The 26,453-nt window shown below is 48.0% G+C and overlaps 1 protein-coding gene across 3 annotated transcripts in view; it reads right to left on the reverse strand.

Annotated features, from left to right (window-relative positions):
• Positions 1-26,453, reverse strand: part of PLXNA4 (plexin A4) — a 363,413-nt gene that overhangs the window by 170,503 nt on the left and 166,457 nt on the right. For 2 of the 3 annotated variants that reach the window (XM_039243563.1, XM_039243570.1), the window contains exon 4: positions 5,771-5,782. The exons of the other annotated variant lie outside the window; for it this stretch is intronic. In XM_039243563.1, coding sequence (XP_039099494.1) covers positions 5,771-5,782 — 12 coding nt within the window. The remainder of the gene's footprint in view (positions 1-5,770; positions 5,783-26,453) is intronic. 3 annotated transcript variants of the gene reach the window in all.

The following is a 26,453-nucleotide window of genomic DNA, read 5'->3' on the forward strand; positions in this document are numbered from 1 at the left end:
AGGAACCTGGCACAAGACACTCCTCCGAAAGCTTTCTCCATAATACCCGCCCCACTCTGATGTCCCATGTGATCTCACCCAGGGTGCCCACGCAGCCACGTAAGCTGCCTTGTGCCTCGGCCTGGAAATCTCTCCTGATTTGCTCCCATGCTTCCAGTGTGTTAGTTTCAGCCATGAGTGTCAGCATCGTGAGGGTAGGTCTGCGGCATTGGGCTTAACACATGGGGCTGCGTGGCCAGCTGGGCTGGCGTCCTGATTCTGCCTCTTATTAACATTTGTAACCTTAAGCAGAACTTGAGGATTGATTTAATATCCTCAGCTGAAATGCTGGGCTCAGAATTCCATGCTCAAGGTTGCTGCCAGGATTTCATCAGGTGGCTTGTGATGCAATCTTACTGAAGTGTCTGGTACATAGGAAGTAGTCAATGCATATGACTGCTGGTTGTGGCTACGTCGTGTGTAGTTGTGCTCAGTCAGGTAGTATGAAGATGAAGATGATGCTAAAGTAGCAGAGCACAGACCTCTAGAAAGGACCCTAACAGCTTTGTGAAAACCAGAGTTGCTTAATAGATGTTCGGTAAATTAACAAAAAGATGCATGGGCTCTAAACACAATGGCAAAAAGATCAAGAGTTCCAACTCCTTGGAGACCCTCCCAACCATACATCTTTGATGTCCTGCCCTTACAAGGACCATCAGTCCTGTTTCTAACACTAAGGGTGGCGGTGGCAGCCCTCTCTGGTTCCCACTTGTCAGGCTGTTCAGAACTGTCTGCATGAAGCCACAGGACTGCTGCTTAGCCTCTGGGCACGGTTTGGCAATTTCCTTGACAAATAAATAACCCAGGGAGCGTCAGACAAGTGCTTATCGCCTCGACATCTGCTCTCTCTGATGAGCCCTGCTCTGGGTTCTTTCCCTGCAGCCTCATCAAGCTGTTGGGGCATCAGCCCTTTCGAGGGACACCATCCAAGGACACCTGTGTGTATTTCTGTGAGGGTGCGAACAGACCATGTTTCCTAGTGCAAAGTACCAGGGTGCTGGCTTCCCAGAAGGCGAACGCAATTCCACAGTCAAGGCTAGGGCGTCAGCCACTCACCCTGCAGACCACATGGCACCCCCATCCCCCGCCTCAGGAAGGGCTTTGGTCACAGTGACACCATCTGGCTCCTGGCTGAATGGCTAAGGGTTCCTTTCAAATGTCAGAGGACTTACAAAGTCCTGAACCAGGCCGAGAGTCAAGTTTTACTCACTTGGGATCTATACCAAAATTTCAAAGTAGGCTTGGCTCGTGGGTTGTCTAGGAATTTTTTTGCATGGCCAAAATAAGGGGCAGAAGTAAGTGTGGGATATGTTTGGTGTTTACTCAAGACCCAGCTCAGCATCACTCTCTCCAGAAATTTCCCCCACCATCTCCCAGTATAGGATTGGTACCTCCTGCTTGTGCTCCAGAAGTACGTACTCACATGCCTCGATCAGGGCACTTGAGGCACATCACAACACGGGGTCTTGGGTGTGTACCTGTCTTTCTACTTGCCCATGTGCTTCTTGAGAGCAGGGCTGTGTCTTATTCATCTAACCCAGGGTTACAAAGCCAGCGAGTAGAGCCCTATAGTGGAATTTAAGTTTGCTGGCATCAAACCAGCAACAACTGACAAAAAAGTAGGTATTGTTGTGCACCGTAGTGACACACAGTGACAGTGTTCATTATTGTCCAGCAAAAAAATATCTGCATCTTTTCTAAGGAGTGGACTTTGCTCAGTACTGTCTCACCGATCACCAAGTGTCACTTATTTCACCCTCTCTCTATTCCCACACATCTCCCTACAGCCACTGCCCACATTTTTCTTTCTTTTCTTTTCTTTTTTATAGCAGCTACTCTGAGAAAGAAACACTTGGAACTATTTCAAATGAGAACCCAGGAATTCATGAGGCCTGGGTGAGGCATGTGAATGGTTTGCAGTCAGAAAATCCGCTCCCAAAGACACTGTGGGGAACAGCCTTCCCGGGGTTTAGAATTCTGGAGTGGAGAAGGGCGTCCCTGTCCGGGGATGACATCACCAGACAGCGCTGGAATTCACAGATGCAGAGAGCTGAGGGGCCCTAGGGCCAGGGGGGAGTTTGGCTGTGATTATCACAAAGGGTCTTTTGACCACCCTTCATCCTAGGAAAACCACAGAGACTCTGCGTTAAGCCGCCCCCACCCTCAGCTGAGGGACCTAAAGACACTCTCCTCGAGTCAGATGGGTGAACTTTGATCCCAGTGAGGGAGAGTCTGGAAAAAGCATGAGGTATCGGAGCTGAAGGGTCTTGAAGAAAAAAAGAAAAATAGTGCCTATATGGGATACTCATTCTGCCAGAAGCTTGTGGAGTTAATTGCAGAGAAATGCATTTTAAAATAAGATATTGGAAAACCATCCTCTCCGTCACTGGCCACAGTTATTACAATTATTTATAAAGCATCACCAAGGCCTGTGTTTCACAGCAATTAACCTATTGATCTCACAACTCTGAGGCACTACGCAGAACCCACAGCCACCACCCTTGCTCCTGTGGGAAGTGTCTCTCCTCGTGCTCAGATGTGGAAACCTAGACCTAGCGGATATAACCAAGAGCAGGAAAGCCACTGGTTAGAATATTAGCATTAAGAATCAATATGTTAGTATAATATACTAATGTTACAGTAACGTATTAATAGTATTACGTTCCTTTCTCTATTTGGCCAATACTTATACTTACTCTGTCAGGATGTTGTTTGGCAGGCTTGGCCAAGAAATTACGTAGCATAGTGAGTAAGCACGTGGGTTCCCCAGGCCATTGACATGGGCTCCAAACCAAGCTCTGCCATGAGCTAGCTACAAGACTCCTTGGGAAATGAGTCAACTTCTCCAGCCTCTAGTGTCCTTATTCGTAAAATGCGAGGAATGACTGTACCTATCACATTTGACTGACAGGAAGAATTAATGAGTCAGTAGATGAAAAGCATTTAGCACATCATCGTCTTCAGTGCTAATCTAAAGTTTTAGTTATTATCACAGGAGGTCCAGAGGATACTCCAAGACCCTTCTCTTGTCACTCATGTTTCATGGTTACAACACAGGTAAGGGAGAGAGGCTCAGTCTCCTGTCCATATTGACACTGAGATTCATAATAGGATGAGTGACATTCATTCTTTCTTGAGGGTCTGAAGGAGGAGCTGGCCTCCTGGATGTGGTTGGGGATGGTGTTTGAACTCCATGTTCCCCCTCTGCCTATCACACTCCACTCTAGGAACATGCCCTTGTATTCCCGGAGTCAACATTAAGCTAATAATGGTTACTCCAAGTCTTACTTATAAAGTATTTTGAAGTATTATTTAATGTATTCTGAGGATATCTTAAGATTAAATGTGTTGAATGGCGGCAGTCTAGGATCATACAGAAATAATTGTCCTTTACAAGCCTTTTTGGTGTAGGAAACTGCGTGTTCCTGAAACATAGGTTTTATATTGGATGGTATGAATGGGAGAGACCAGAAATGGAGTGACAGTAAAAGACTGTGGTCTAGCCTCCAGGCAGTGGGAATCAAGGAAATGAAAGAAGGTAGAAGGTGATGGAGCTTGAAGATCCGTGACAACTCTGAAATGTCATGCCTGGATGACCAAAGGAATGACAGGAGCAAGGGCAAGTCGGGTTGGAGAATGAGTGTGGGTGGCAAGGTGAAGAGTGAGTCTGAGATCTGTTGAATGTGAGATAATGGTGGCACGTCCAGTTGCCAGTTGATGGTGTCTGGTTGCCTTTGGAAATTCAGGACTGGTGCTTGGGTAGAAAATGGTTGCTAAGGACATGCCATTGGCCGCTGCCATGCTAGAGATGGACTGTGAAATCACGACACGATGACATTTTCCAGAGCCAGAATTTAGACCGTTGTGCCAGGCTGGCCCTCTCACTTTCTCTCTGAGGTCAGGTCTGACACAGTCCATGGATTAAGAATACAGCTTGGCAAGTCAGTGGTGAAAGAGAAGAACACAAAGTCACATTTCCCCACTTCCCTTTAGGTTGCCTCTGAACAACCAGAAGGCTCACTCAGTTGAGAAATGAGAACACTCTCCCCTTTCCCAGCCCAGCAGCTTAAATGGGCTCCATGTCTTAACTTAGAGAACCTTACAAATGAAGAGGGAGTCACTTTGAGGAACACACGAAACGTATCTTTTCCACATAGTCATTGCCATCTTCGAATTCCAGCATTTGAGGAACTTTTGTTAAGTATCTTTTAAGATACAAATATTCTGATGAGGGAGAGGAAGCTGACCTTTGGGGTGGGGTGGAGTGGGGTAAAGTGAAAGGTCCTGGTCTAGAAGAGGTTGCCTGTCTCTCTAGTTACCATCAACAAAATGGCGTGCACACTCGGGTCCAGGTTACACAAATATATATACAAAAAATATGCGTTTTTGTTAGCTATAGTTCTTCCATGACAGAAGAGAATGGGGGTGCCTGGTGAAAGATTAATGGAGGGAACAACAGAAAGCAGGATGGTTCAGATTGGAGAAGTAGGGGCATTTTTGAAAAACTAAAGAGAAGTCTCATTTTCCACCAAAATTTTGCCTGGGGCTGGTTCTGGAACTTTTCTCTGAAGCCTATGTCATTTTCAAACCCTGAATTTATGTATCATTATAAAAACAAAAAACAAAAACAAAAACAACCCCCCAAAAACTCCCCACAACTCAGCACTTATGTGTCTCACTGACCTAAGACCTAAAGCAAAGCGAAGTATACTCCGAGCGTTGGCTCTAATGATGGAGCCTGTGTTTGGGCCCTTCCCCCTCACAGACCTTTTCCTTTGGTTACCTTTGGTGGACCTCATGCCAACACCTACCACCAGGGGTCACTGTTCCCTTCTGTTTCTTGGGGCCTTCCAACTTTTGCCCCAGTTAGCTAGGAGGGGAAATGGAGGCAATGGCGGAGAGGAGGGGAAAGATGGGAGAACTGAGTTGGGAAATCTCAGGAAGGGAGAAGGAGATGTACAAGCCATAACTCTCCAGGCTCCAAGACAAGCCCCCACCTCACAAGGCCCTGGGTGCTACATCAGAATGTCCCCATATCCCAGATCTGTAGCATGGAGTCCACGGGCTGGACCTGTGGCTGCATTCATTAGGCAGTGAGCTTTATTTCCTGTCCCTCAAGGCAGACCAGGGAAAAGCAGGATGGAAATACTTCTTTGTTCCTCTTCAGCCCAGAGGGCTCTGCTCACGTCAGCTTGTTGTGTTGCACTAGTGAAAGACAGAGAAAAAGGAGCCGGCAACAAAACTGTCTCGCGTCACTTAATTTCCTCCCAGATTTCTAAGCAGGTAATTATTTCCTCAGCCTCCAATGGGCTGCAAGCACTTCAGAGAGTTTTTATTATTATTATCACAGACACTACATAAATAAGGGTGTCAGATAATTAACAATAATCTATCCTCAACTCTCCCAAGCATTTTGTTTATCCAATGGAAACCTATGTTCTTCCTCTATAGCTTTCTCTCCCTGCCTTTTTCATTTGGCGACTGAGATAAGCCGGTTGGAGGATCTGGGAGCCGGGGAGATATTTCTGTGACTGCGGCCAGGAAAACAGAGGACACTGTGGACTCTCTACCAACCACTGTGTGCAGTTTCTGGGAGTCTTGTTTTCTCTAGTTTGTGCCATGGTTGAGCACTAACTGCACACCTACTGTTTACACAGTAAACTGTTGCCACAGAAGATACAAAGGGAATCTTTGAATCAAAGGATTCAAAGGGAATTTGGCTGTTTTCTACCCTCCAGGGTTTCTGGTCTAAAACAACTCAGGTACAAAACACAATTTAGAAAGCAGTTTCATATCTATTCTCTAATTTAATCCACACCACACTTAGTAGGTCTGCAATAAACACTTGTTGATTTAATAAATGAGCTATAATTCTGATGAGATAAGGGAGAGAGTTACTTTTATTCATGTCTTAGGCATAAATAAACCAAGACTCGATGGGTTGAATGACATGCTTGAAGTCAGATATAGCTGACGGGTGGTAAGTTGAGAATTTTCTACCAGATCTCTACCAACATGTCCTCTTGCCCACACCAAGCTCCTCCTGAGTGAAGTACAGAGATAACAGGCTGTGTGTGGCCATGAGAAGGAAAGAATGGTTAGCATTTCACAGAATAGTGGTGCTTTGAGCTGACCTTTAAAGGAGGTGTATGATTCAAACAGAAGGAGCTGTAAGGAGGAATGTGTCCTGGGACTGGCTGGCATGAGCAGGTGGGGATGGAGACGGTGTCGTGTGTGCAGTGGGGACTGGCCAGCTATGGCCAGGATAGATGACTTCAGAGGGACAGGTGAGCAGGAAGCCTGGGATGATAGTTTGGAAGCAGGTACAAGAGACCCCTGAATGCTCTTCCAAGCACTGGGCTTAAGCTGCAGGCCAAGGCAGAAGTGTACGTTTCAGAGGTGGGAACTGGCGTGATCTGACCTTTGTAAGATGGGGCTAATCACCCATACTCTACTTTCCCAATTTGGAGAACCTACAATAAGACCCTTGAAGGTGAGCATTTTCATCCCTTTAACAAAGGTGAGAATCTACTCATTGTCTCAAGCACCGAACACACAAAATACTACCCCATAAAAGGCCCCCTACCTTATGTCGGAGGTGGATTATGTGGAATAATTCTCTCAGTTCTGTCATAGCCAACTTCTTGTGTTTGGGTCCTTTGTGTGTGGGTTAAGGGAATAGCACATTTCTTCTAAGGTAAGCTTTCTAACTAGAGTTTTGGAAATCTTTGATATATTCTTTAATAAATAGAATCAACCAATTTGGACTCATGGAAAAAATGGTGGACTTAGTAACAGCTTTTTATTTTAGCCTTCCACGACTGAGTCACTGTGGGGTAGAAACCCCAGCTCTTAAAGGCCTCAGTGTATCCTCACAGCATGAGGGGAACCAGATTAGTAACATATCCTTAGGCACCAGGCCCCCAACAGATGCACAACAAAAACCTGGATGTTAAGTGAATACCCAAATTCACGGTCACTGCTCTCTTCCCTCCTGAGCCTGCTGTCCTCACCATGCTGTCTTGACATTCCCTTGCTGTTTAGCATCCTACAAATAGGGGATGGAATATGACCAGGAAAATCCATACGCCAGTCTTCTACTTCCCCTGTTCCATCAATGCAGAGTGAGGGGAGTAAATAAGGTGCTATAACACTGACGGTGGTTGGGCTTATTTTATTTTGTTGGGTTGGGTTGGGTTGGGTTGCATTGGTTAGATTGTACTGTGTTGTGCTGTATTGTATTGGAATGTGTTGGGTCAGACTGGATTTGATTTACTGGTCTGTGACAAAGCTTGCCCTGATTGTGTATGCATTGTGGCATTCAGTGTCCACTTGCTTGCCCTCACCAGACCACAGTGGTTTCACAATGACCAAGTCATGCAAGAGCAAAGTAGGGCACCACAAGCAAAGGCCAATACTCACTGCCTGGACACCCACTTCAGGGACCCTCCCAGTCTGTTCCTTCCCTCAGCTGGTTCAGGTTACAGCCATCCAGGCAGCCTTAGAAAGGGGAAGAAAGAAAGCCAAGAGCAGGGAGTGGAGAACAAGAAACTGTCAGAGAAAAGGGGACTGGAGGGCAGAGTCTGCACGCCAGAGAGCATTCCCTGGGAGTCTAAGTATCTGTGACTCCTGGGAATGGCTGTGATCTGTTGACTGATTTCCCAAAGACTTAAGGTAACCTGGTCAATGAAACTCAACCCCTAGTGGTTTTGACATAAGGTCACAGCATGAGACAAGGCAAGGACAGAAGTTCATCCCAAACAAGCGGGCCTTCAGGGCCGGCAGTCGAGAGGCCAGTAAGGCAGAGTCTACACTGTTCTGAGCAGCTCTGGGGTGGGGGGCTTCTGGAGCCCTGCCTGGCCTTCTGGGCTCTAGGGAAAATCAGGCTTGAGCCTGGCACTCTGGCAGGGTTTGAGGCAGTGGTTTACATGTATTCATGCCACAGCCCTGTCTGCTCACAAAGGGGAAACTGAGGCAGAGAAGCCCACAATACTGGCCAGAAGCACGCCTCATGGGGAGGACATAATAGCAGTCGGTGATCATGTGCCCTGGGTGTGGGAGAGCCCAGCTGAGGGAGGGTGGGCTACTCACACCCCCTCTCCCTGCTCCCCACCCCTAGGGCCCCAGGAGAACCTCAGTGGCTTGCATTTTTCCTCCTCCACCCTCCCCCACAGAGGGCACTTTTCACAACTTTCGCTAACATCCTTACCTCCTGTGTTCTTCATAGAAAACAGGAAGGAAGGAGGAAGAGATCTTTTCGGAGCCTCTGGTGATCATTCTGTGCTTTGCTTCCTTTTTCCTCCCCCCCCCCCTCTGCCCCTCCCCCCAGCCCTGCAATCTCATCAGTCCCTGAACTGAGAAATCTAATGCATCTGTACTTGTGGCAACAGGTGAACCAACAGCTGCTGCCGCGGCTTCGTGGGGCCAGCGGGCCCTAGTGGGTGGTGTACATGTGTGCGTGTGCGCGCCCACACACGTGTTGTGTGTGTGTGTGTGTTTTCTAAAACTGCTCTTTCATCAGCATGAACTCCACGTTGAATTCTGCATGTCCCCCTACCACCAGTAGGTGGCAGAGCTGCGACGGGCCGGTGATTCCAGTCCACTAGCCCCGAAACACCGGTCAGCTGTGGTCTGACAGTGGGAGGGAAGGTGTGTCCACTGGGAAGCCGGAGTGGCCCACACAGAGGTCCTGAGCAAGACGAGTGGTGGAGAGCTACCCTAAAACTCTCCAGAAACTCCCTCTCCTCCTTTCCCTCTCTCTTCTGTTCTTCTGAATTTCCCCTAACTTTATCTAGCAAGGGGGAAGCCTATTAACACTTATGAAGCATCTGCAGCAACGGTTTTCAGACTTTATGGGTATAACATAGACCTTCGGAGTTGGTGAGAACACAGTTTCCCAGGCTCAGGCACTGGGATTCTTACTCTCAGTGTGACTGAGGTGGAGCCAAGAACTTGCATTTCCAATAAACACCACTGGTGATTCCCATGCAGTGGCCAGGGAACCCCAAACAGAGAAACAGGAAACTATGACATCCCAGGTATGGTGATGTGGCCTTCATACTACCATCTGCCCTCAGGCCTTGTGCAATTTCTCCTTCTCACCACCTGTTTCCTGCTCTTCAAACACATCGTCACTATGTTTCTTTGCCATGACGCGTTCAAGCTTCGCATTCCTCAGTGACCACTTTTCTTTTTCCTTATGCGAATTTCCTGGTGCTCTAAGATCCCTGACTTCCTGCTCTTCCAGGAGGTTTTCTCCAACTCGCTGTCATCCTAGCCTTTCTTTCATTCTGTCTGAACCCCTGAAAAGGCTAGCACCCTCCCCTGCCTCGGTGGTTATGGGGCTCTCCAATGATTGTGCAAGGCAGGGGGGCGCACACCCCATCCTTCTCCCGCTTCCCAGCTGCCCCATCTGATTGTCCTGGGAAATGCTTCCGCTCCTGGGTGTCCTTCAAGCAACTCTCTACCGTCGAGCTGCCTAAAGCTGAATGTGGATGTACTTAGGGTATAGGGCATCTCTCCTGAAAGTTAGCAGACACAAGACCCACTCAAAGTGATCGTGCTGGCTGCTCCTAAGATAACACAGTCACACTCTGAAGATCCCACGCGTAAATTTGCCAGAGCCACCATAACAAAATCCCACAAGGTCAGTGGCTTAAAACAACACATTTATTCTCTCATAGTTCTGGAGGTTAGAAGTCTGAGACCAAGGTGCTGGCAGGGTTATACTCTCTCTGAAGGCTCTAGGGAAGAATTTCTCACTGCTTTGTCTTAGCTTCTGGTGGTTACTGGCAATCTTGGCTTTCCTTGGCTGTGGCAGAGCAATCCAACCTCTGCCTGTGTCTTCACTGGGCATTCTTCCCTGTGTCTATTTCTAATTCCAAATCCCCCACTCTGTTCTCTTATAAAGCCATCAGACATTGGATTGAGGACCCACCCTAATCCAGCATGGCTTGGATTACAGGTAAATACCTTCGTTACATCTGCAAAGACTCTATTTCCAAATAAGGTCACAGTCACCTGCATCAGAGGTTAGGACTTCAACATTTCTTTGGGTGCGGAGCTGGGGGACATGGCAATTCAACCTGTCATATCCATACACGAAAGGCACTGCTGTCATGTTTTACCTACTGATTGAAAAAAGGAGAGCAGGTTTAGGGGGTTAGTGGCTCCCCAAGCACATCATATGAATGAAAACATTTCTTCTGGTGGACACAGTATGAAAGCCCAGCTAATACATAGCCCCCAGTGACTTCCTGGATTAGAAGTATCTAAAGCAAGTCAGCTTCTTGGCTTCCCTAGGACTGTGGTTGTGAGAGCGTGGGCCTCTGACCAGCAGCATCTGGGAACTTGTTAGAATGTAAATTTCTCCAGCCTCACTGCAGACCTACTGGCTGAGAAACTCTGGGGGTGCGGCCAGCAATCTGTATATAAGAAGCCCTCCAGGCACTTGTGAAGCTCACTGAAGGCTGGGAATGATTGCTCCGGTACAGGGGGCACAAGGGTGTCCCCAGGGAAAGCCAGCCACTGGCTAATACCACTTGTTGCCTGAAATGCCCTTGTTCTGACCTCCTGTTCTGCAATGCCTACTCCCAGCCACCCTGCCCCATCTCTGTGTGGGTGTCAGACGCCAGCACATCAACTCATGGCACACTCCCTAGCCAGCATTTTTCTCCTCACCTGGCTCTCCTGCCGCCCCCTCACACACACTTATGATGCCCTCACCTCCTTCTGTCTCTTTCTCTTGACGAAGAGAAGAGCTTGGCAGGGGTTGGTTTACTTAACTCTGATCACACACAAAACAAACTGTTATTTTTCTATCTGCCAAGCTGCTGAAGGCAAGGATGTCAGACCCAGGATCTACGTGAACGTAAAATCTCGTTACCCTAGCATGTCTGTGTTCTAGGCAAGATTTTTTATTTTATTTTTTCAAAATCACGGTCCAATTCCCAGAGAGATACCAGTGACAACCTCTTGGATGCTCACTGCACTGGCTGTGACAGTCTCTGTACATATTGCTCGACCCAGAGAATGAGCAACTCCCGTAAACGGCAGACGTTGGGTCACCTCTGACATCTGCTCTCCACATTTCTGATCCCCTGGTAGGGCTTGTTCAAAGCCACGCTGAAGTGTTGGGGCACCCTGTGTGTTTGCTATGTCGGCCTGCACTAGCAGACAGACCTGCAGGAAGGCAGACAGACTGGCAGGAGGGAACCCTGGGGGACATGTGTTGGAGTCTGGTGAACATTCAAGACAAAACTTTAAAGATGCACTTTGGGGATGAGCACTGAGTGTTATGTAGAAACTAATTTGACAATAAACTATTTGTAAAAAAAAAAAAAAAAAGCTTAAAAAAATAAATAAAATAAAATACTCAGAGGGAAAAAAAAAAAAGATACTTTTGTGGGTTGGGGGTGGGGAGAAGCAGAAAGCACTTGGGAGAGAGCCAAGGCGTGGGTACTGGAAAGGCCTGTGTGTAGGTGATCGACCTCCAGCCCAGTCACAAGGCCCTGGAGAGGCTCCAGAGCTGAGCATGGGGAAGGAAGGGAAGCCAAATATGGGAAGGAGGAAGTGTAGTGAATGCTACAGCTCCACACCCATAAGAAGAAGGCAACAAGCAGGGGCTGGTATATTTGTCTATTTAGCCAACTGTTTTGATGTCTGGGCAAATTACCCTCCAGCTTCCATGCCTCTTTTCTCCCAATTGCTAAATTGGGCACAATTATAGTAGAGTCATAGTGAGAAAAAATGCAATCAAAATGAATATGCTGAGGAAAAGGGTTTGCAGAAGGAACATGGCAGAGAAATCTGGAGATCTTTGCATGCAGGCACTCTGGTGGAAGACACAATTTGCATGAAGTCTGGAAACCAAATAGACAAAGGCTTGAGTTCCAGTTCCCCAAGAGCACTGCCTGATTCAATTCCATTCTCCAAGATGGAGCATCAGAATGTAAGAGGCTGTGTGACCACATTATTTCTATGATACAACAGAAAAGGTGGCATGGATGAGCATCAAACCACAGCTCCTTCCCCAGCAAGTGAGTCTGATGTGATTTCAACCTCTCCAGCCTCCAACCCCAAACAGTGCCTGGCCATTTAGGAGTTGATCACTCTGCCACTATTGCTCATTTGGTTTAAAGCACCCCTCCCTTTTTAAGCCCATCATGCACCATATGCATTTTCAAAACTCTTGTGCCTTATTCTCTTTAGGAACTTCACTCATTGGGTTACTCTTCCAAACAGCCAGAGACACTAAGGAAGAAGAGATGTCACAACCCCAAGTGTAGGTATCACTGTCCTGGGGCTCAACCTCCTGTGACTTATAGATCCGCTCAGACTTAAAACAGGACAGTTGATCCACTATACAGTGTCATCCAGAGGGGTCTTAAGATCAGAAACACAAAGGTTGGGAAGAGGGGGACACATTTATATCAGTGAGTTCTCCTCTGGCATCAGTGAAGTACACTGGGTGACATAATGGAAATTTATGGAGGGAAGAGATCTATGGAAGGAGAGACTCATAACTCAGGTGGCCACTGAGCTGTGATCCCTGTGAGTTCACCTTGTCCAGCCTGTCTTCCCTCTTACCTCCCCCAAACCTGGCTGTAAATCACCTGTATGTGTACACTGCTGAGAGCTAGTGACTGATTCATGAAACCCAACAGGCAGATGCCCTGGTGGGAACATAAGGCTGAGGGGTCAAGGCGTGTCCTCAGGAGATTCCAGGATTCTAGCACTGTGGTTTCCACAACTGTCTCTGTGTGCCTCCACACTCCTAGCCCAAGAGCCCAGGACCTGTTTTTTTTTTTACCCGTTGGCTTTGTGGGCTCCTGCCAGCCGGGCTAAGTTGGCTGAGACTTGCTCCAGTGAGATAGCACAAGAGTCTCCTCCCCTTGCAGCTGCTCTCCTTCCCCAGATGACCCTCTCTTCCCCCCTCCCCTCCTCCCTACATCTCAATGTTTTCCCTCCCCATTGGGGAATGGCCTTAGTTTACCTATACTGGGTGGGGCGAGGGACTGATGGTGGAAATAACTACTTTGTGCTTAGTTCTTCTTCAGACAATGTGACTACAGGGTGTGTGGACATGCCAATCATTTTGACCACGACACCACGCCATTGGCTTACAATGTGGTTTTGCAAAGGGTACCATCTCATCCAGTCCTCATAGCGATCTGAGGAGTTAGGCATCAGGATCCCCAAGGACTCTGATGAGGCCATAAAAGCAACATCGTCAACACCAAACCCCGCAACCCAGAGGCCTGACCTGGTCCTCCTGCAATCTTCCAGGACAGTTCCAGGCAAACACTCCAAAGCAGGTTTGTCGGGTCCTCTGTCAAGGCAGGGGCTCTGCTGTGCAGGGCTCAGTGCAGCAGGGACTCCTCTGGGCCAAAGGCAGCAGTGGCCATGCTGAGCCCAGTAGAGCATGGACCACCTCCAGAACTGGGACCAGATTCTGCCCAAAGCTCTGAGCCCAGGACTGAGAAACTTGAGGTCTCGTGTATGGGCATGTCACTTTTGGGAGACTTGTAACTTCTATTTTTTGCCACTTCATTATCTGGGTGGCTGTTAAGAAAGATAGGTCATCTTCTGTGCCTTCACTCCCTCACATGGCAGCAAGGACCTCATATCTCTGAGTTTCCTCCAATCAGAAGATTCTATTCTCCTACAGGGGTGCAAACTAAATTCAGGCACAAATAATCACAACATCTGCCTGAGGACTGAGATGTAGCGGGGCTATACCCAGCCAAGAGCCACCCAGGGACAGAGACAGGCAAACAATGGGTAACAAGTGCCCAGAGAGATTTACAGTGTGTGCAAAACCCAGGCTCTGTCTGTAAAGTGAGTGCAGAACTGAAGACAAGTATGTCAACCAGTAAACCCCAAACCAGGCTCTCAGATCCTCCTAAGAGGAGAGCGAAGGGGATGGAGGGGACGGAAGAGGAGGAGAAACCAGAAAGGAGAAAAAGAAAAAATTTAAAGATCTGCCAGGTTTGATACTCATATGAAAATGTCCTGGCAGATTTTCATTTGCTGTTAACAATCATTTCTGTTTCCATTTATTCTGGTGGGGTTTGCATGTCATGTAATCACTGTTTTAGTTCATTTCCCTCCAATGATAGATTGTGATAAGTCAAGTTGGTTGTTAATAATGCTACAATTTACCTAACAAATTTTGAGCTTGTAGTACAGCTTCATTAATATGTTTAATTTATCGTTACAATTCCTTCCAGGTTAATGGTTTGAAAGTATGTTGGAGTTTAATCTGAGCAGTTATTATAAAGTGCTTGTTTCTCGTTAAAATGTAAAGCTGAGATACCCAAGATTTACTTGGGATAAGCTCGCCAGAATAAATCTCTTCTTTGCATTGGGAAAGGAATGAGTGCTGGCTATTAAAACTGTTCAGAATTGGAGAGGCCTCCTGATAACTTTAAAGTAATTTTGCAGATTAAACTGCCTTTCTGTGGGGCTAATGGAAGAAATGCCTAAGCCCAACATTTATTCTGGCTGGGTTTTTTCTGGACACTGCAGGGGGACAGGGGCACTGGAAAATGGATGAGAACCGAATTCTGCCCAAACATAAGCATCACAGATTCCTGGAAAGGTGAGTGAGTGTTGAGTGATGGGTGACAGGAATCAGATTCAAACTCACGAATCTTTTTCATGTCCTTGGGGAAGAAGATTAAAATCAAGGACCAGAAGTCCTCCATAGAGAACAAAACAGGACAGCAGCCTTCTCTTCTCCAGCTAGTATTTGAATGGGGTCCTTTGATTGGCAAACTGCCCACAGTACTCTTACAGAAGCTGAGACACCTGCCCCCAGCCACTTTCACTTCTGGGGCCCCTCAGATGGGTTGTTCTTCAGGATAACTCTTAGCTCAACCCAGGAAAAGAAAGAGACACTCTGTGCTTCCAGTTTAACCACCCAATTTCTCAGAGTAGTTTCCAGGGTGTCTAAAACTTCCCCTGGATCTGAGGTGTGAGCAAGGATGCCCCAGAGCTTCAAAGGAAGCTTCGGAGTGCCTGGCCAGTGATAGTCAGTGGGTAAGTGGGTAATTGAATGACGGCAAGAAGTGAGGACAGAGTGAAAGAAGATAGGAGGGAGGGAAGGGAACAGCCTTGCATGCCCAAACCCTGATCCCACACCATCCACTACCCAAGGATGGCCCTGGGGTCTGCTCATGCCTAGAGAATCCCATAGTTTGGCACTCTAAGGAAAGGCTGCAGTCTAGGATTGGAAGTGCCAAGAGGTAAGTCAGTTGTATAAATACACACACACACATGTATATATGTATGTATATACATATATATGTATGTATATGTGTGTGTGTGTGTGTGTGTGTGTGTGTGTGTGTATATATATATATATGTAGATCCAAGGGAGATTATAGTTGCTAATTATAAAATTATATTGACCACCCTCATCCCCACCTCTACCCCTAAACCTTCTGAAGTGCTAAATTCTTCCAGAAAAAGATCAATAGAGCTTGTTGGCCTAGAAAAGTAAGGCCCTCTCTGAATGCATTACACTGGCCATCATGGTAACACCAGAGTCAGTCACTCAGTCAAGAACATGCACTGAAGGCTTGCTATTCTCTTGATCCTCAGGACACAGGAGTGAATGCTCTGTGTGAAGAAGATACAGTCTTAACTCCTTATGACTTATCCATCAAATTGTACTAAGTTAAAAAGAGCTTTCGTATAAAAGTTAATACCTTATAAAGAAGGGTTGCAAAGTCAGTCCCCGATGGCAGACAACTTTCTAGCAAGTCCTCTGTGGACCAGACTCCTCATCCACCTGTTGGATGAGGAGGTCCTCACTCTTCCTATGAGGCTCTAAGATCAGAGAGACCTGTCCCTACTTGGGGACACAGGTGACCTCTCTTATCCATCAGGAAGGAAGCCAATGGATTGGGCAAAGAGAACTTCCGGTCCCCATGGAAGGGATGGGGGTGGGCAAATGTCTTCCCAGTGAGGTATCTGGCCTTGCTCATGGGGGTTGAGCTTTGCTTCTCCGTCTCCAAGTTAAGTGAAGGGTCACTGGGGTCGGGCGGTCGCTGGCTTCCCTTCCTCCTGACAGATCCATAATTAGAAGGAGACAGAGCATTCAAAGAGGAGGGTTTGGCTCCAGGCACATCCTTGTCAGCCTGTCAAGCAGAAGCCTGTTCTCCACAAGCTATTTTGAGCCACCTCCTCAGCTGCATTTCTGATCCTCTTGGCCCATGACACCCTCCCCCCACCCCCTTCCTCCCCACCGAGTCTCCATCACGACATCACTGAGGCTTCTAGGTTTGGGGGCGGGGTGGACAAAAAGAGCATTTTGTGCAAGATGCTTGAGCATGGGCAGCACGGGGGGCAGCCGCCTAACCCTGCCCTACACCTCCTACCTCTGGTCCAGTGGGCTGTGTGAAAGGACCAGAGGGTGGGGGGGGGGGAGGGGTTGGGTCTCGACTCCAGGAAAGATTATTACCAGAAGCCATGAGGTTCAACAGAGCCCTGGCCTCAGAGAAGGTGAAGGGTAAAAAAATTTCTTAGGATTTCATGGGAGCCAAATGGGGATGAAGAATAAGAGGCTGTGTCCCCTGCCTGGATCAGCCCCACAGAAGTCCCAGGGACCGTGGGAGGCTGGCAGAATCCAGAACACTGTGCACCACCCAGGAGTCCCCAGCGCCACAGCAGTAGGAAGAACACCCCAGAAAAAAAGAGCGCCCCTCCGCAGACCTCAGGGGAAGATGCTCTCGGGGAGACCTTATGAGTCTGCTTTCAGGAGATGGGCTCCATGGTCCCAGGTATCTGCCATGCATACCTCACCAGCACTGGTCCCCACCATGTCACCCATGTCACTCACAAGCACCACCAACCTGAGCCTCCACAGCTCAGCCAGTGTGGATCATCTGGGCCCCACAAGGAAGCTGCTCGCTTTGTAGGACATAAGAGAGTGGGTCCCCCTAAGCTGGGGGTCCAAGGTGACAGCTCATGAGGCAGGGAGAGCAGGAAGTGTGTGCTAGAGTCAGCACTACAGACTGGGTCACTGGGCATCAGCCTCAGTGCGGAGCCAACTGCCTGGAATGTGGGATAAATACAGCCCTTCTTCTGCCCTCCTATCGGCTGCTGGCAGCACCTTTTGTTGGGAGGGGCGGCCATGAGCCTGCTTTCAATAAGATCAAGCCCATCACCTCTGCATTCCGCTGAGAAGGAGGGCTCCTGATGCCTGGGGATGGATGGCATAGCACTGAATGGGGTTGGGGGGCTTCTCACAGAGAGGGTGCCCCTCCACTGGGTGCAGTTTCCACCCAGGAATGGCCTGTGGAGAGGCGCTCACGCTCTCTTCTGGGCCACCAACTGCCCATTCTTATGAGAATCATTCTCAAGTGAGGGGAGGAGAGCATGGATCAGACCTGGGCTTCCCTACGAACACCTCACTGACCACCTCGAGCTAGCCCTGCTAGCTGAGGCAGGCAAGAGTCGTCAGCACTGCCATGCGCACGGTTTCGTGTCATGCTCACGGCCCCTCCAAGAGGGGGAAACCGTGGCCACTGAGGACAGGTTGTCTTTACGCAGGACCCAACCGTGGAGAGTGCCACAACGGGCCAGAGGTTCACACGCTCCTGGATCCAGGGGCAGCTTGCTGCAGTTCTCGAGGGTGGCCCCACGGCCGGCAGCATCAGCATCACTGACTTTGTTCAAAAGGCAAATTTGCAGACCCACTCCAGACAGAATCCGAAACTCTAGGGGTGGACGCAGCCGTGTGTGTTGTGACAAGGCCCCCAGGTGATTCTGATGCACACCCCATTCTGAGAACTTGTGCTCAAAGCATACCTTGCTGTGAACACATTCAAGAACCCTCTAGACAAAGCCAAAATGCCCTAAAAATTGAGTCTGTGCCTTGAATCCAGCTCCAACCTTACCCTTCCAACACTTACCCAGACCCACTCTGGAGTCTCCCCTGCTCTTTGCGAACAACCATCATCATTCTCTCACCCATGCCTGACTCTCAGTGTATTTGTTTATTTATTTATTTTGAGAGAGATAGAGAGGGAGTGCAAGCAGGGGAGGGGCAGAGAGTGAGAATCACAAGCAGGCTGTCAGCATGGAGCCCAATGTGGGGCTCGAACTCATGAACTGTGAGATCATGACCTGAGCTGAAATCAGGAGTCAGATGCTTAACGGACTGAGCCACCCAGGCACCCCTGACTCTGTATTTTTATGTCTTTTTGTTTGTTTCCCTTCTTCACAGGGAGATGGTTGGTGAGCTCCTCTAGTTTGCATCCCCACAAGATTCTGCCCAAGGGTGCTCATCCCCCTGCCTGCTTGTCCTGCTGTGGCCCCATGTCCCCAGGACCCAGGGTCTGTCACACCCTGCCTTGATGGCAACCAGAGAAAATCAGTTAAGCACAACCCTTAATTGTGGCAACATCGCCAGAGGGCCTGGAGCCAATTCCAGCTGCTTTTCCTTGTTTGCATCACGGGCCTCCAGCTTCATGGGTTGTTTTTAATTACCGAAATAATAACAATGCGAATCCCTTTGCACCAAGCCATTCTCAAGGGATTGCAGGACATGGAGATAAAAATGGGTTGGTTCCTGGCCTCTAGATGCACTCTAGAAATTGGAGGATACTCACAGATGAATGGGGACCCACCTGGGTATGGGGGTCCCCAAGTTCTAGAGTCACCACCCCTAAATGTATATTTGGTGACCTAGACCCAGTCTCTCTGAGTCCTGTGATGAAAATTTTCTATTTACAAAATAGGGAGGGTTCCCTCATTCATTCAGCAGATATTTGAGCTTACAGGAGGCCAAGTGCTGGGCCAGGCACCGGGTACAAATAACAACCAGGACACCTGACTCTTCTAAGGGGAGCTTTGCATCACATGTGGAGGGCTATAGCTGGAATCTAGGAGGTGCTATGGGTGCCGGGAGGTGGGGGGGGGGGTGTCACAGAGCAGATTTCCCTGAGTTGATTCTTTTTACAAAATTTATTTTTATTTTTATTTATTTTGAGAGACAGAAAGGGAGAGAGAGAGAATGGAGGAAAGGCAGAGAGACAGAGGGAAGGAAAGAGAATCCAGGCAGGCTCCAGCCCCAATGTGGGGCTTGGTCCCACGACCATGAGATCATGACCTGAACCTAAATCAAAACTCAGACGCTTAACAGACTAAGCCACCCAGACACCCCACCCTGAGTAGATTCTTAAGGAATGAGTGGGCGGTAAAGAAAGGGAACAATCTAGTTTAAGGAACAGCATGGGTGAAGACTGAAGGTGGGAAGGACTCACCTTGTATGGGGTGTTTGGGTGAGAGCGAGGCATTCAGTGTGGCTGAGCAGAGGACGCTTGAGGGGGAGACTGAGAGAAAGATGCAGGAGGAGAGGCCTTAGCAAGTGCTGGTCACCTCTCACTGGGGTGTCAGAGACAGCCACAGGGACTTAATCGATTGCCTCACAGTGGCAGAGTAACCATCAGAATGAAGCTTTCACGCTTTCCAGGAATCACCACTCAGAGTGAAATATAACCCACTTACCAGTGGATGATGCAGAGGGGACAGGAATGAGAATGGGCGGAAAATGTCCTCAGTTCTTAGAAATGAAACGTGCCTCCTGCCCAGTAGCAGTCCTGAGTATTTCCTTACAGCACACTTTAAAATGTAAAAATGTAAAGAAGTTGATACTCCAGGGAGTCCCACTGGGGAAACTTCCCAGTACCGAACTGTGCCTGTGTTTGGCTGTGTGGAGGTGAGTGGCCCACACAGAGACCCGTAGGTGAATGACATGGTGGGTTGGGGGCTGAGCGCCTGAGCTCGGCTATGGATTCCATCTGGGCCATGGGTCATCTGGGCTCAAACAGAGGGATACGTCCAAGATCACACACACCACCGACCCTGGCAGTCACGTTGGGGATATGACCTGGTACACCATGCTTCTCCGCTCATCACAAAAGTGGTCCAAGACACCTGTGATAAGGGGTCACAGGCAGTGCTTAAGAGTATAATACATTTTTTTTTTTAATAAAGGGGAAGGTCAGCCAAGGGAGCAAAGCTGCTCCTTTTACTGAGATTCCCCAGCCACTTTTGGCTTCTGAATTGCAGCCTGGGTCTCAGGATCCACCAGTCATTTCCCAAGGTTCAAGCCTGCTCATGTCAAGACAGAGTGGAGATTGTGCCGGGACAGAGTGGGGGAGGGGGCATCAACCCTGGCAGCAGCAACAGCTCCTTGGCCATGTTAATGAGAAGTTTTGTTCTGCATCACCTAGCTGTATAATAACAGCGGGAATTAATACAACCACAAATTAATAGCACAGAAGAGCAATTGGGAGGCGGAGATACATTCCTAATGGGCTCAGCTGAGAGTGGAAAGAAGATGGATATGGGGGGTCTCTCCTGGCCCTGGCCACTGAACCTTACCGATCCCTGCACACACACCTCACCTTTGTCAAGGACACACACAGCTTGCCTCTGCCAAGGGTCACTGGGGCCTGCAGCCTCCCTGCTCCCTGACCTCACCCCTTCCTGCTTAGAGCCACAGGCCAGGGAAGGAGCTAGATGCTCTGCTCTGTTGTTCAGGGACCTGGGCCATCCGTGTCTGAGCCTGGCGCATGTCTCTCCCCAGCAAAGGTGAGAGCACTTCTTGCAAATGCCTTTCCCCAGATCTCATGGTTATGCAGCGATGTCAGGAGCAATTTTCTATTAGGGCCAAGTGAACTGCTCACTCAGCCATTAAATCTAAATATAACAATGATAAAAGTAATAACCTCAAGTTTACAGTATTTCTCTCATCATACTGATGCATGCCCATTGCTCTCAGGCTTTCTCTTCCCATGTCTCCCCTTCAGGGGTCCCAGACCATCAGCTCTCCATCCCACTGGCCCAAGCACCACTGTTGGATGAAGTGATGACAAAGCCTAAGGTTGGCCATGTGCTTCAAACAATGTGCAGCAGCGTCACATGGGGAGATGGCCATTGGTCCCATTCCCCTTTTCCTATAGGAGAAGGACCAGTGCCACCAGGGCCAGTAGCGGCAGTTGAGGATCCGGGGAGAGGAGAAGGGGTGCTTGGGCATTGAGATCTGGATTCTAGACTCTGCTCAGCCCACAGTATTCCGGGTGATCCTGGGCAAAGCACTGAACTTCAACAGGCAGTATGTGGATCCTTTATGAGATACACACAGATTTTCCTGAACCTCTTCAAGCACTCACATTTTACTAACAAGTTACTTGTTAATTAAGAGAAGAACGTTCCAAAAGCCTCTGGAATCCCTGACTCTTCTCTCTCCCTACTCATGAAGGGAGTGGAGGCAAGGATTGTGTCCACCTCAGGTGTAAAAAGACGTCACCATCCTTTGCACATAACAACATAGACCCTCAGGCCAGAAAATGCACGTTCTTGTCATTTAAGTTGAGATTGTGGCTGATGCACTTTTGTCTGGGATGTAGCCTTTTCCCATTCCGTTCCTGGGACCTAGTCCGCTGTGATATCAGGAGGCTCCTCTCCTTGCCACCGTCCTCTGTGACCCCTGGTCTTTACGGCTGTGTTTGGGAGCAAGAACACCTTCATCCCAGTTCTCGTTTAACTATAGCAAAAGCCTCACTCAAGGGGGGCTGAGATGGGGTCAAGAGAAAAACCAATGGCAAGGGGAGACGTCATCCATCAAAAGGGTGCCCAATTTTTAACTCGAGGAGTTGGGATATCTAGATTCCTCACAGGGAGAATTTAACCAGGGATTATTACGTGAAGGGTGGTCAGATTTCTATAATGAAGGAAGAAAGATGATGTCAACTGGTATTCAGACAGGACAGCAGGGAAGAGCTTACTGGAAGTGAGGAGTGTTCATGAAACATGCTTGCCAATGGAGCTGAGGCACTTCCCCCAACAGAAATCTTTGCAGACGAGATGGTTCCCAATGGCTCAGGGAGCTTGGAGACAAATCAGTGCAGAAGGAGGTGGGACTGAGTACCATGCCTTTCTCCAGCTTTTCCTCTGAGACTTGCCATCACAAATACATCCCAGCCGAGGACACACACGCTTCATAGACAACTGAAGGAAAAGACTCATTTATATGTGACATGCATTGTGATATTTTCTCTTTTTAAAAAATGATGGTTAGGGCCCACTAAATTTCTTTCATGACACATTCATGGGTCTCATGCCACAATTTTAAAGTCATTGCATTTGATGACCTCAAAGGGCATTACCAGTTTCCAATCTTGTGGTCTGAAATCAGGATGGGCAGATGTCCTTCTCGTCTACTTGCTCCCCTTTAGCAGTCTTCCCTGGGTGTGGCTGGTGGGTTGGGGGGTTTGTTGGGTGGGAGTCTCCGGCACCATCTTGTTGCCAGGGTTCTTGCCTGATGCTAATTAGACAATGTGCGCAGAGAGTGATAATGGGCTCCCCCAGCTCCTGTCTATCCTGCACCTGCTCCCAGCCCAGAGCTGCTGCTCTCCTGGATCCTCAGCAAGGAGGAAGAAGAGAGAAACTGGAGAGGTGAGAAGGTAGCAATAAGCACCAAGAAACTGTGACCGAGGCAAGAGTGAGCACCGGGCAGGCTGTGGAAGGGGAGGCACCGCCTTCCCCCAACTCCTCGCTGGTTCCTGCTGCTAACAGCCCCATGGGGGGAGCAGGTGTGGCTGGACCTCACCAGGCTGCCTAATTGTGCCTGGCCCTCAGCTGCTGGAGGGATGTGGTCACTGTGGGGTGTCCTCAAGGAGGTGTCCGGGCTTGGAGGGGTGAGAGTCAGGCTTGGGGTCCCCAGAGAAGAAGAAAGCAGACAGAAGGTAGCGCGTCTCCTCTTCAGTGAAGAGAATCAGTACAGTTGCCCACTTCCCAGGAGTCCTGTGGGGACTTGCCAGTGAGAAACTGTCCAAGGCAATGCCACCCGTCCTGCTTTGTCTCCTAAGCACTGACAGCAGCACTCTGCAGGAGGGCCAGATGTTGGCACGCACAGGACTCACTCCCACGGTCAGCGTGCGAGTTCCTCTCTGTTCCTTTCTCTCTTCTACAGGGAAAGAACTCCATTCCCTCCCCAGGGTCCTGTAAGGCCTAATTCTTCCCTGTTTACAGGTGCTTTGAGCATAGCAGTGTTTTGTACACATATTTAGCTACTGCTGGTACACTAATTAAATTGCATTTGATAATTGTGATGATTTTATAACAACTGTAACTTTTTTTTTACACTAGGTAGCATATCTTTAACGGAATTCTTGTGGCTGGGTGTAAAATACTTAAGTGGCAGAGAGTGGAAAGCAGTCTTTTTTCGTTTTCTTCTCTCTTTTTTTCCTTTTTCTTTTCTTTTTATTATTATGGTTTTCTAAGAGAAGTCTCAGTGACTACATTTATTTTTGGAAAAAAAACTTATTTGAGAGAGAGAGAGAGAGAGAGAGAGAGGAAGATTTGGGGAGGGGCAGAGAGGGAGATACAGAATCTGAAGCAGGCTCCAGGCTCTGAGCCATCCGCACAGAGCCCAATGTGGGGCTCGAACTACCAGACTGTGAGATCATGACTTGAGCTGAAGTCGAATACTTAACCGGCTGAGCCACCCAGGTGTCCCTCAGTGATTACATTTAAAAAGAGGTAGATCTCTTGCAAAGAATTGTCCTCTGGAGCTTTATGATACTTTAGAAAATAGCACATCAGATTCTGAGGCCTGAACGCAAACAATGAGGAAGTCAAGTCTTACAAACCACTCGTTATCTTACGGCCAGAATCAGAACTAGACTTTGTGGGTTAAGCAAGAGGAAAAGGGGGTGTCCTGAAGCCTTTCTTGCATTCATGTGTATAGTGGACTGCAGCAGAAATGCCCTTCCTGATATTGCTTCAAACCCACCATCAGAGGCCCCACTGCGCAGGGCCTGGATTATCAGGATTGGATGGGAATGTAACAGGGGATTCTCATTAGAGTCTAATTTTCTGATTGCAAAATAAGCCAGATTACAAAACCCCTCAGAAAAACAAATTCAATACTGTACATTGTGTTTGTTGTTCTATTTACCAGATCTTTCTATTAACCAGATGTCTGCACATTTACATTGACGGGTTAACGTTCGTTCTAAGCACTGTAAAAATCTTGACTGCTTGCAAATAATTTTTTTTTTTTTTTTTTTTTACAAATAGTTTATTGTCAAATTAGTTTCTACATAACACTCAGTGCTCATCCCCAAAGAGCCCTCCTCCATGCCCATCCCCCCCTCCCCCCCACATCCATCAGTCCTCAGTTTTTGTCAGCATTCAAGAGTCTCTCATGGTTTGCCTCTCTCCCTTTCCCCCACCATTTCCGCCCTTCTTCTCCCCCTTGTTCCTCCATCAAGTTCCTCCTAATCCTCCTATACGTGCAAACATATGGTATTTGTCCTTCTCTGCCTGACTTATTTCGCTCAGCATAACACCCTCAAGGTCCATCCATGTTGCTACACATGGCCAGATTTCATTGTTTCTCATTGCCATGTAGTATTCCATGGTATAGATAAACCACATCTTCTTGATCCATTCATCTGTTGATGGACACTTAGGCTCTTTCCATGTTTTAGCTATTGTGGAGAGTGCTGCTATGAACATTGGGGTACATGTGCTCCTATGCCTCAGCATTTCTGTATCCCTTGGGTAAATTCCTAGCAGTGCTATTGCTGGGTCATAAGGGAGTTCTATTGTTAGTTTCCTGAGGAACCTCCACACTGTTTTCCAGAGGGGCTGTACCAGTTTACATTCCCACCAACAGGCTTGCAAATAATTTTTAAAAATACATTATATTCAGCTAGTATTATTGTGAAAGGCTGATGTGTTGCTTTTTAATCTTTTAAAAATTTGTCACCGCTTACTCCAAATCTGTAGTTCAGTGACTTATTCCCTAAGCCTGTTCTTCAAAAATGACCAGTTCTCTTTGGCATCTTCCATAAGCTTGATCGAAAGTTAGGACTGGGGAGGGGCACCTGGGTGGTTCAGTCGGTTAAGTGTCTGACTCTTGATCTCGGCTCAGGTCATGATCTCGCGGTCTGTGGGATCAAACCCCGTGCTGGGCTCTGCGCTGACAGCACAGAGCCTGCTTGGGATTCTCTTCCTGCCCCTCCCCTGCTCGTGCTCTCTCTCTCTCAAAATAAGTAAATAAACATTTTTAAAAAGTTAGGACTGGGGATGATGTACCATAAGAATATTCTGAATCGGGAGAGAGAACGCTAAATGAATAGTGTCCCCTTTTCTAACATAAGAGGGCTGGTTTAGTGATAGCTAAAACCACCCAAATCAAATTGTTCTCTGATACTATGGCTCAGAAGCCTACGTTTTCCTCAACAGGGTGTTCAATGTTCGTTCCCAAGCCCTGCCCTCTCGCCTCACCGCCCCACAGCACACGAGGTGACGCTCTTTCAATGAGTCAGCCTTGTTTGGTGGTTTTCGAATACTTTCATTCTGGGGCTTCCTGGGCCAAAATAGAAACTTTTTTTTTTTTTTTTTTTTTAGCATTAAAGCTCAAGGCCATCCTATATTAAAATGATGAGTTCTGACATTATCCATGAAATAATGCATTTCAGCTCAAGAAACAAAGGTATCATTGTTTGTTCTCTCATCCAAACCAGCAGAGAATACAAATTTATGGTATCTCCATGCACCCGGACCTCTTCTAAGATAGGACAGGCAAGGAAACTTCCTGAAGAAGAAACTTCCCAAAGATGAGAGACTGAATCAATGGAGGAAGAACAGCTAACACAAGCACCGGAATCTGCAAGTCTTTGTTTACTTGCCTCCCGTCAGAATGTTCTCCCCAATGCTGGGAGGGGAAGCAGGGTCTACTCCAGCCAGCATATGACACCAGGGAGGCCCAAGAGAAGTTGCTAGGCCCCTGACTGCTCAGAACTGAGGACTGACTAGTAGAGAGATGAACAGCTTCCCAGCCTGGGGAAGAAGCTGCCAGACCTCGGAGGAATGGTAGCAGGGCTGACATATTCTTTGTCATCTGCTTGCCCTGCCATTGGTGGTGGGATCCAAGGACCCAGCTGAGAAGAATAACAAGAAAAGCCATGTTCTCGTGGAAACAGCTTCTGCTCTCCAAGTATTCTAGTCCACACCAACTCTGTTTCGGATTTAAGACTTAATTAGCTTCATTAGTAGTATAAATAAGAATGCTAATAGCTTTGCCTCATTCAGAGTGACTGATGGCATGTATCTCAATGAGCTAATGGGCTTCAGTCACATTCACACTCAGAATGATCAGCATCTGATGCAGGCAGTACCTCTTTTTGTTGAGGGTCTTCCAGAATAGACCTTTCAAAGTTTTCAGCCTATATGTCCTAATTTGCAGGTTCAGAAATTATGGGCACAGTCACTTGTGTATCCTTATTCCTTTCCCACTTGGTACTCAGTCTGATTTCAAAACCTCACTGCTCTGGCTTTCTCTCGAATCTGGAGATGCTCTGGGGCAGAGGAGTTTTCCCAGGCAG

The sequence above is a fragment of the Hyaena hyaena genome, unplaced genomic scaffold, assembly GCF_003009895.1.
Source record: "Hyaena hyaena isolate Hyena2069 unplaced genomic scaffold, ASM300989v1 scaffold_8, whole genome shotgun sequence".
Lineage (NCBI taxonomy): Eukaryota > Metazoa > Chordata > Mammalia > Carnivora > Hyaenidae > Hyaena > Hyaena hyaena.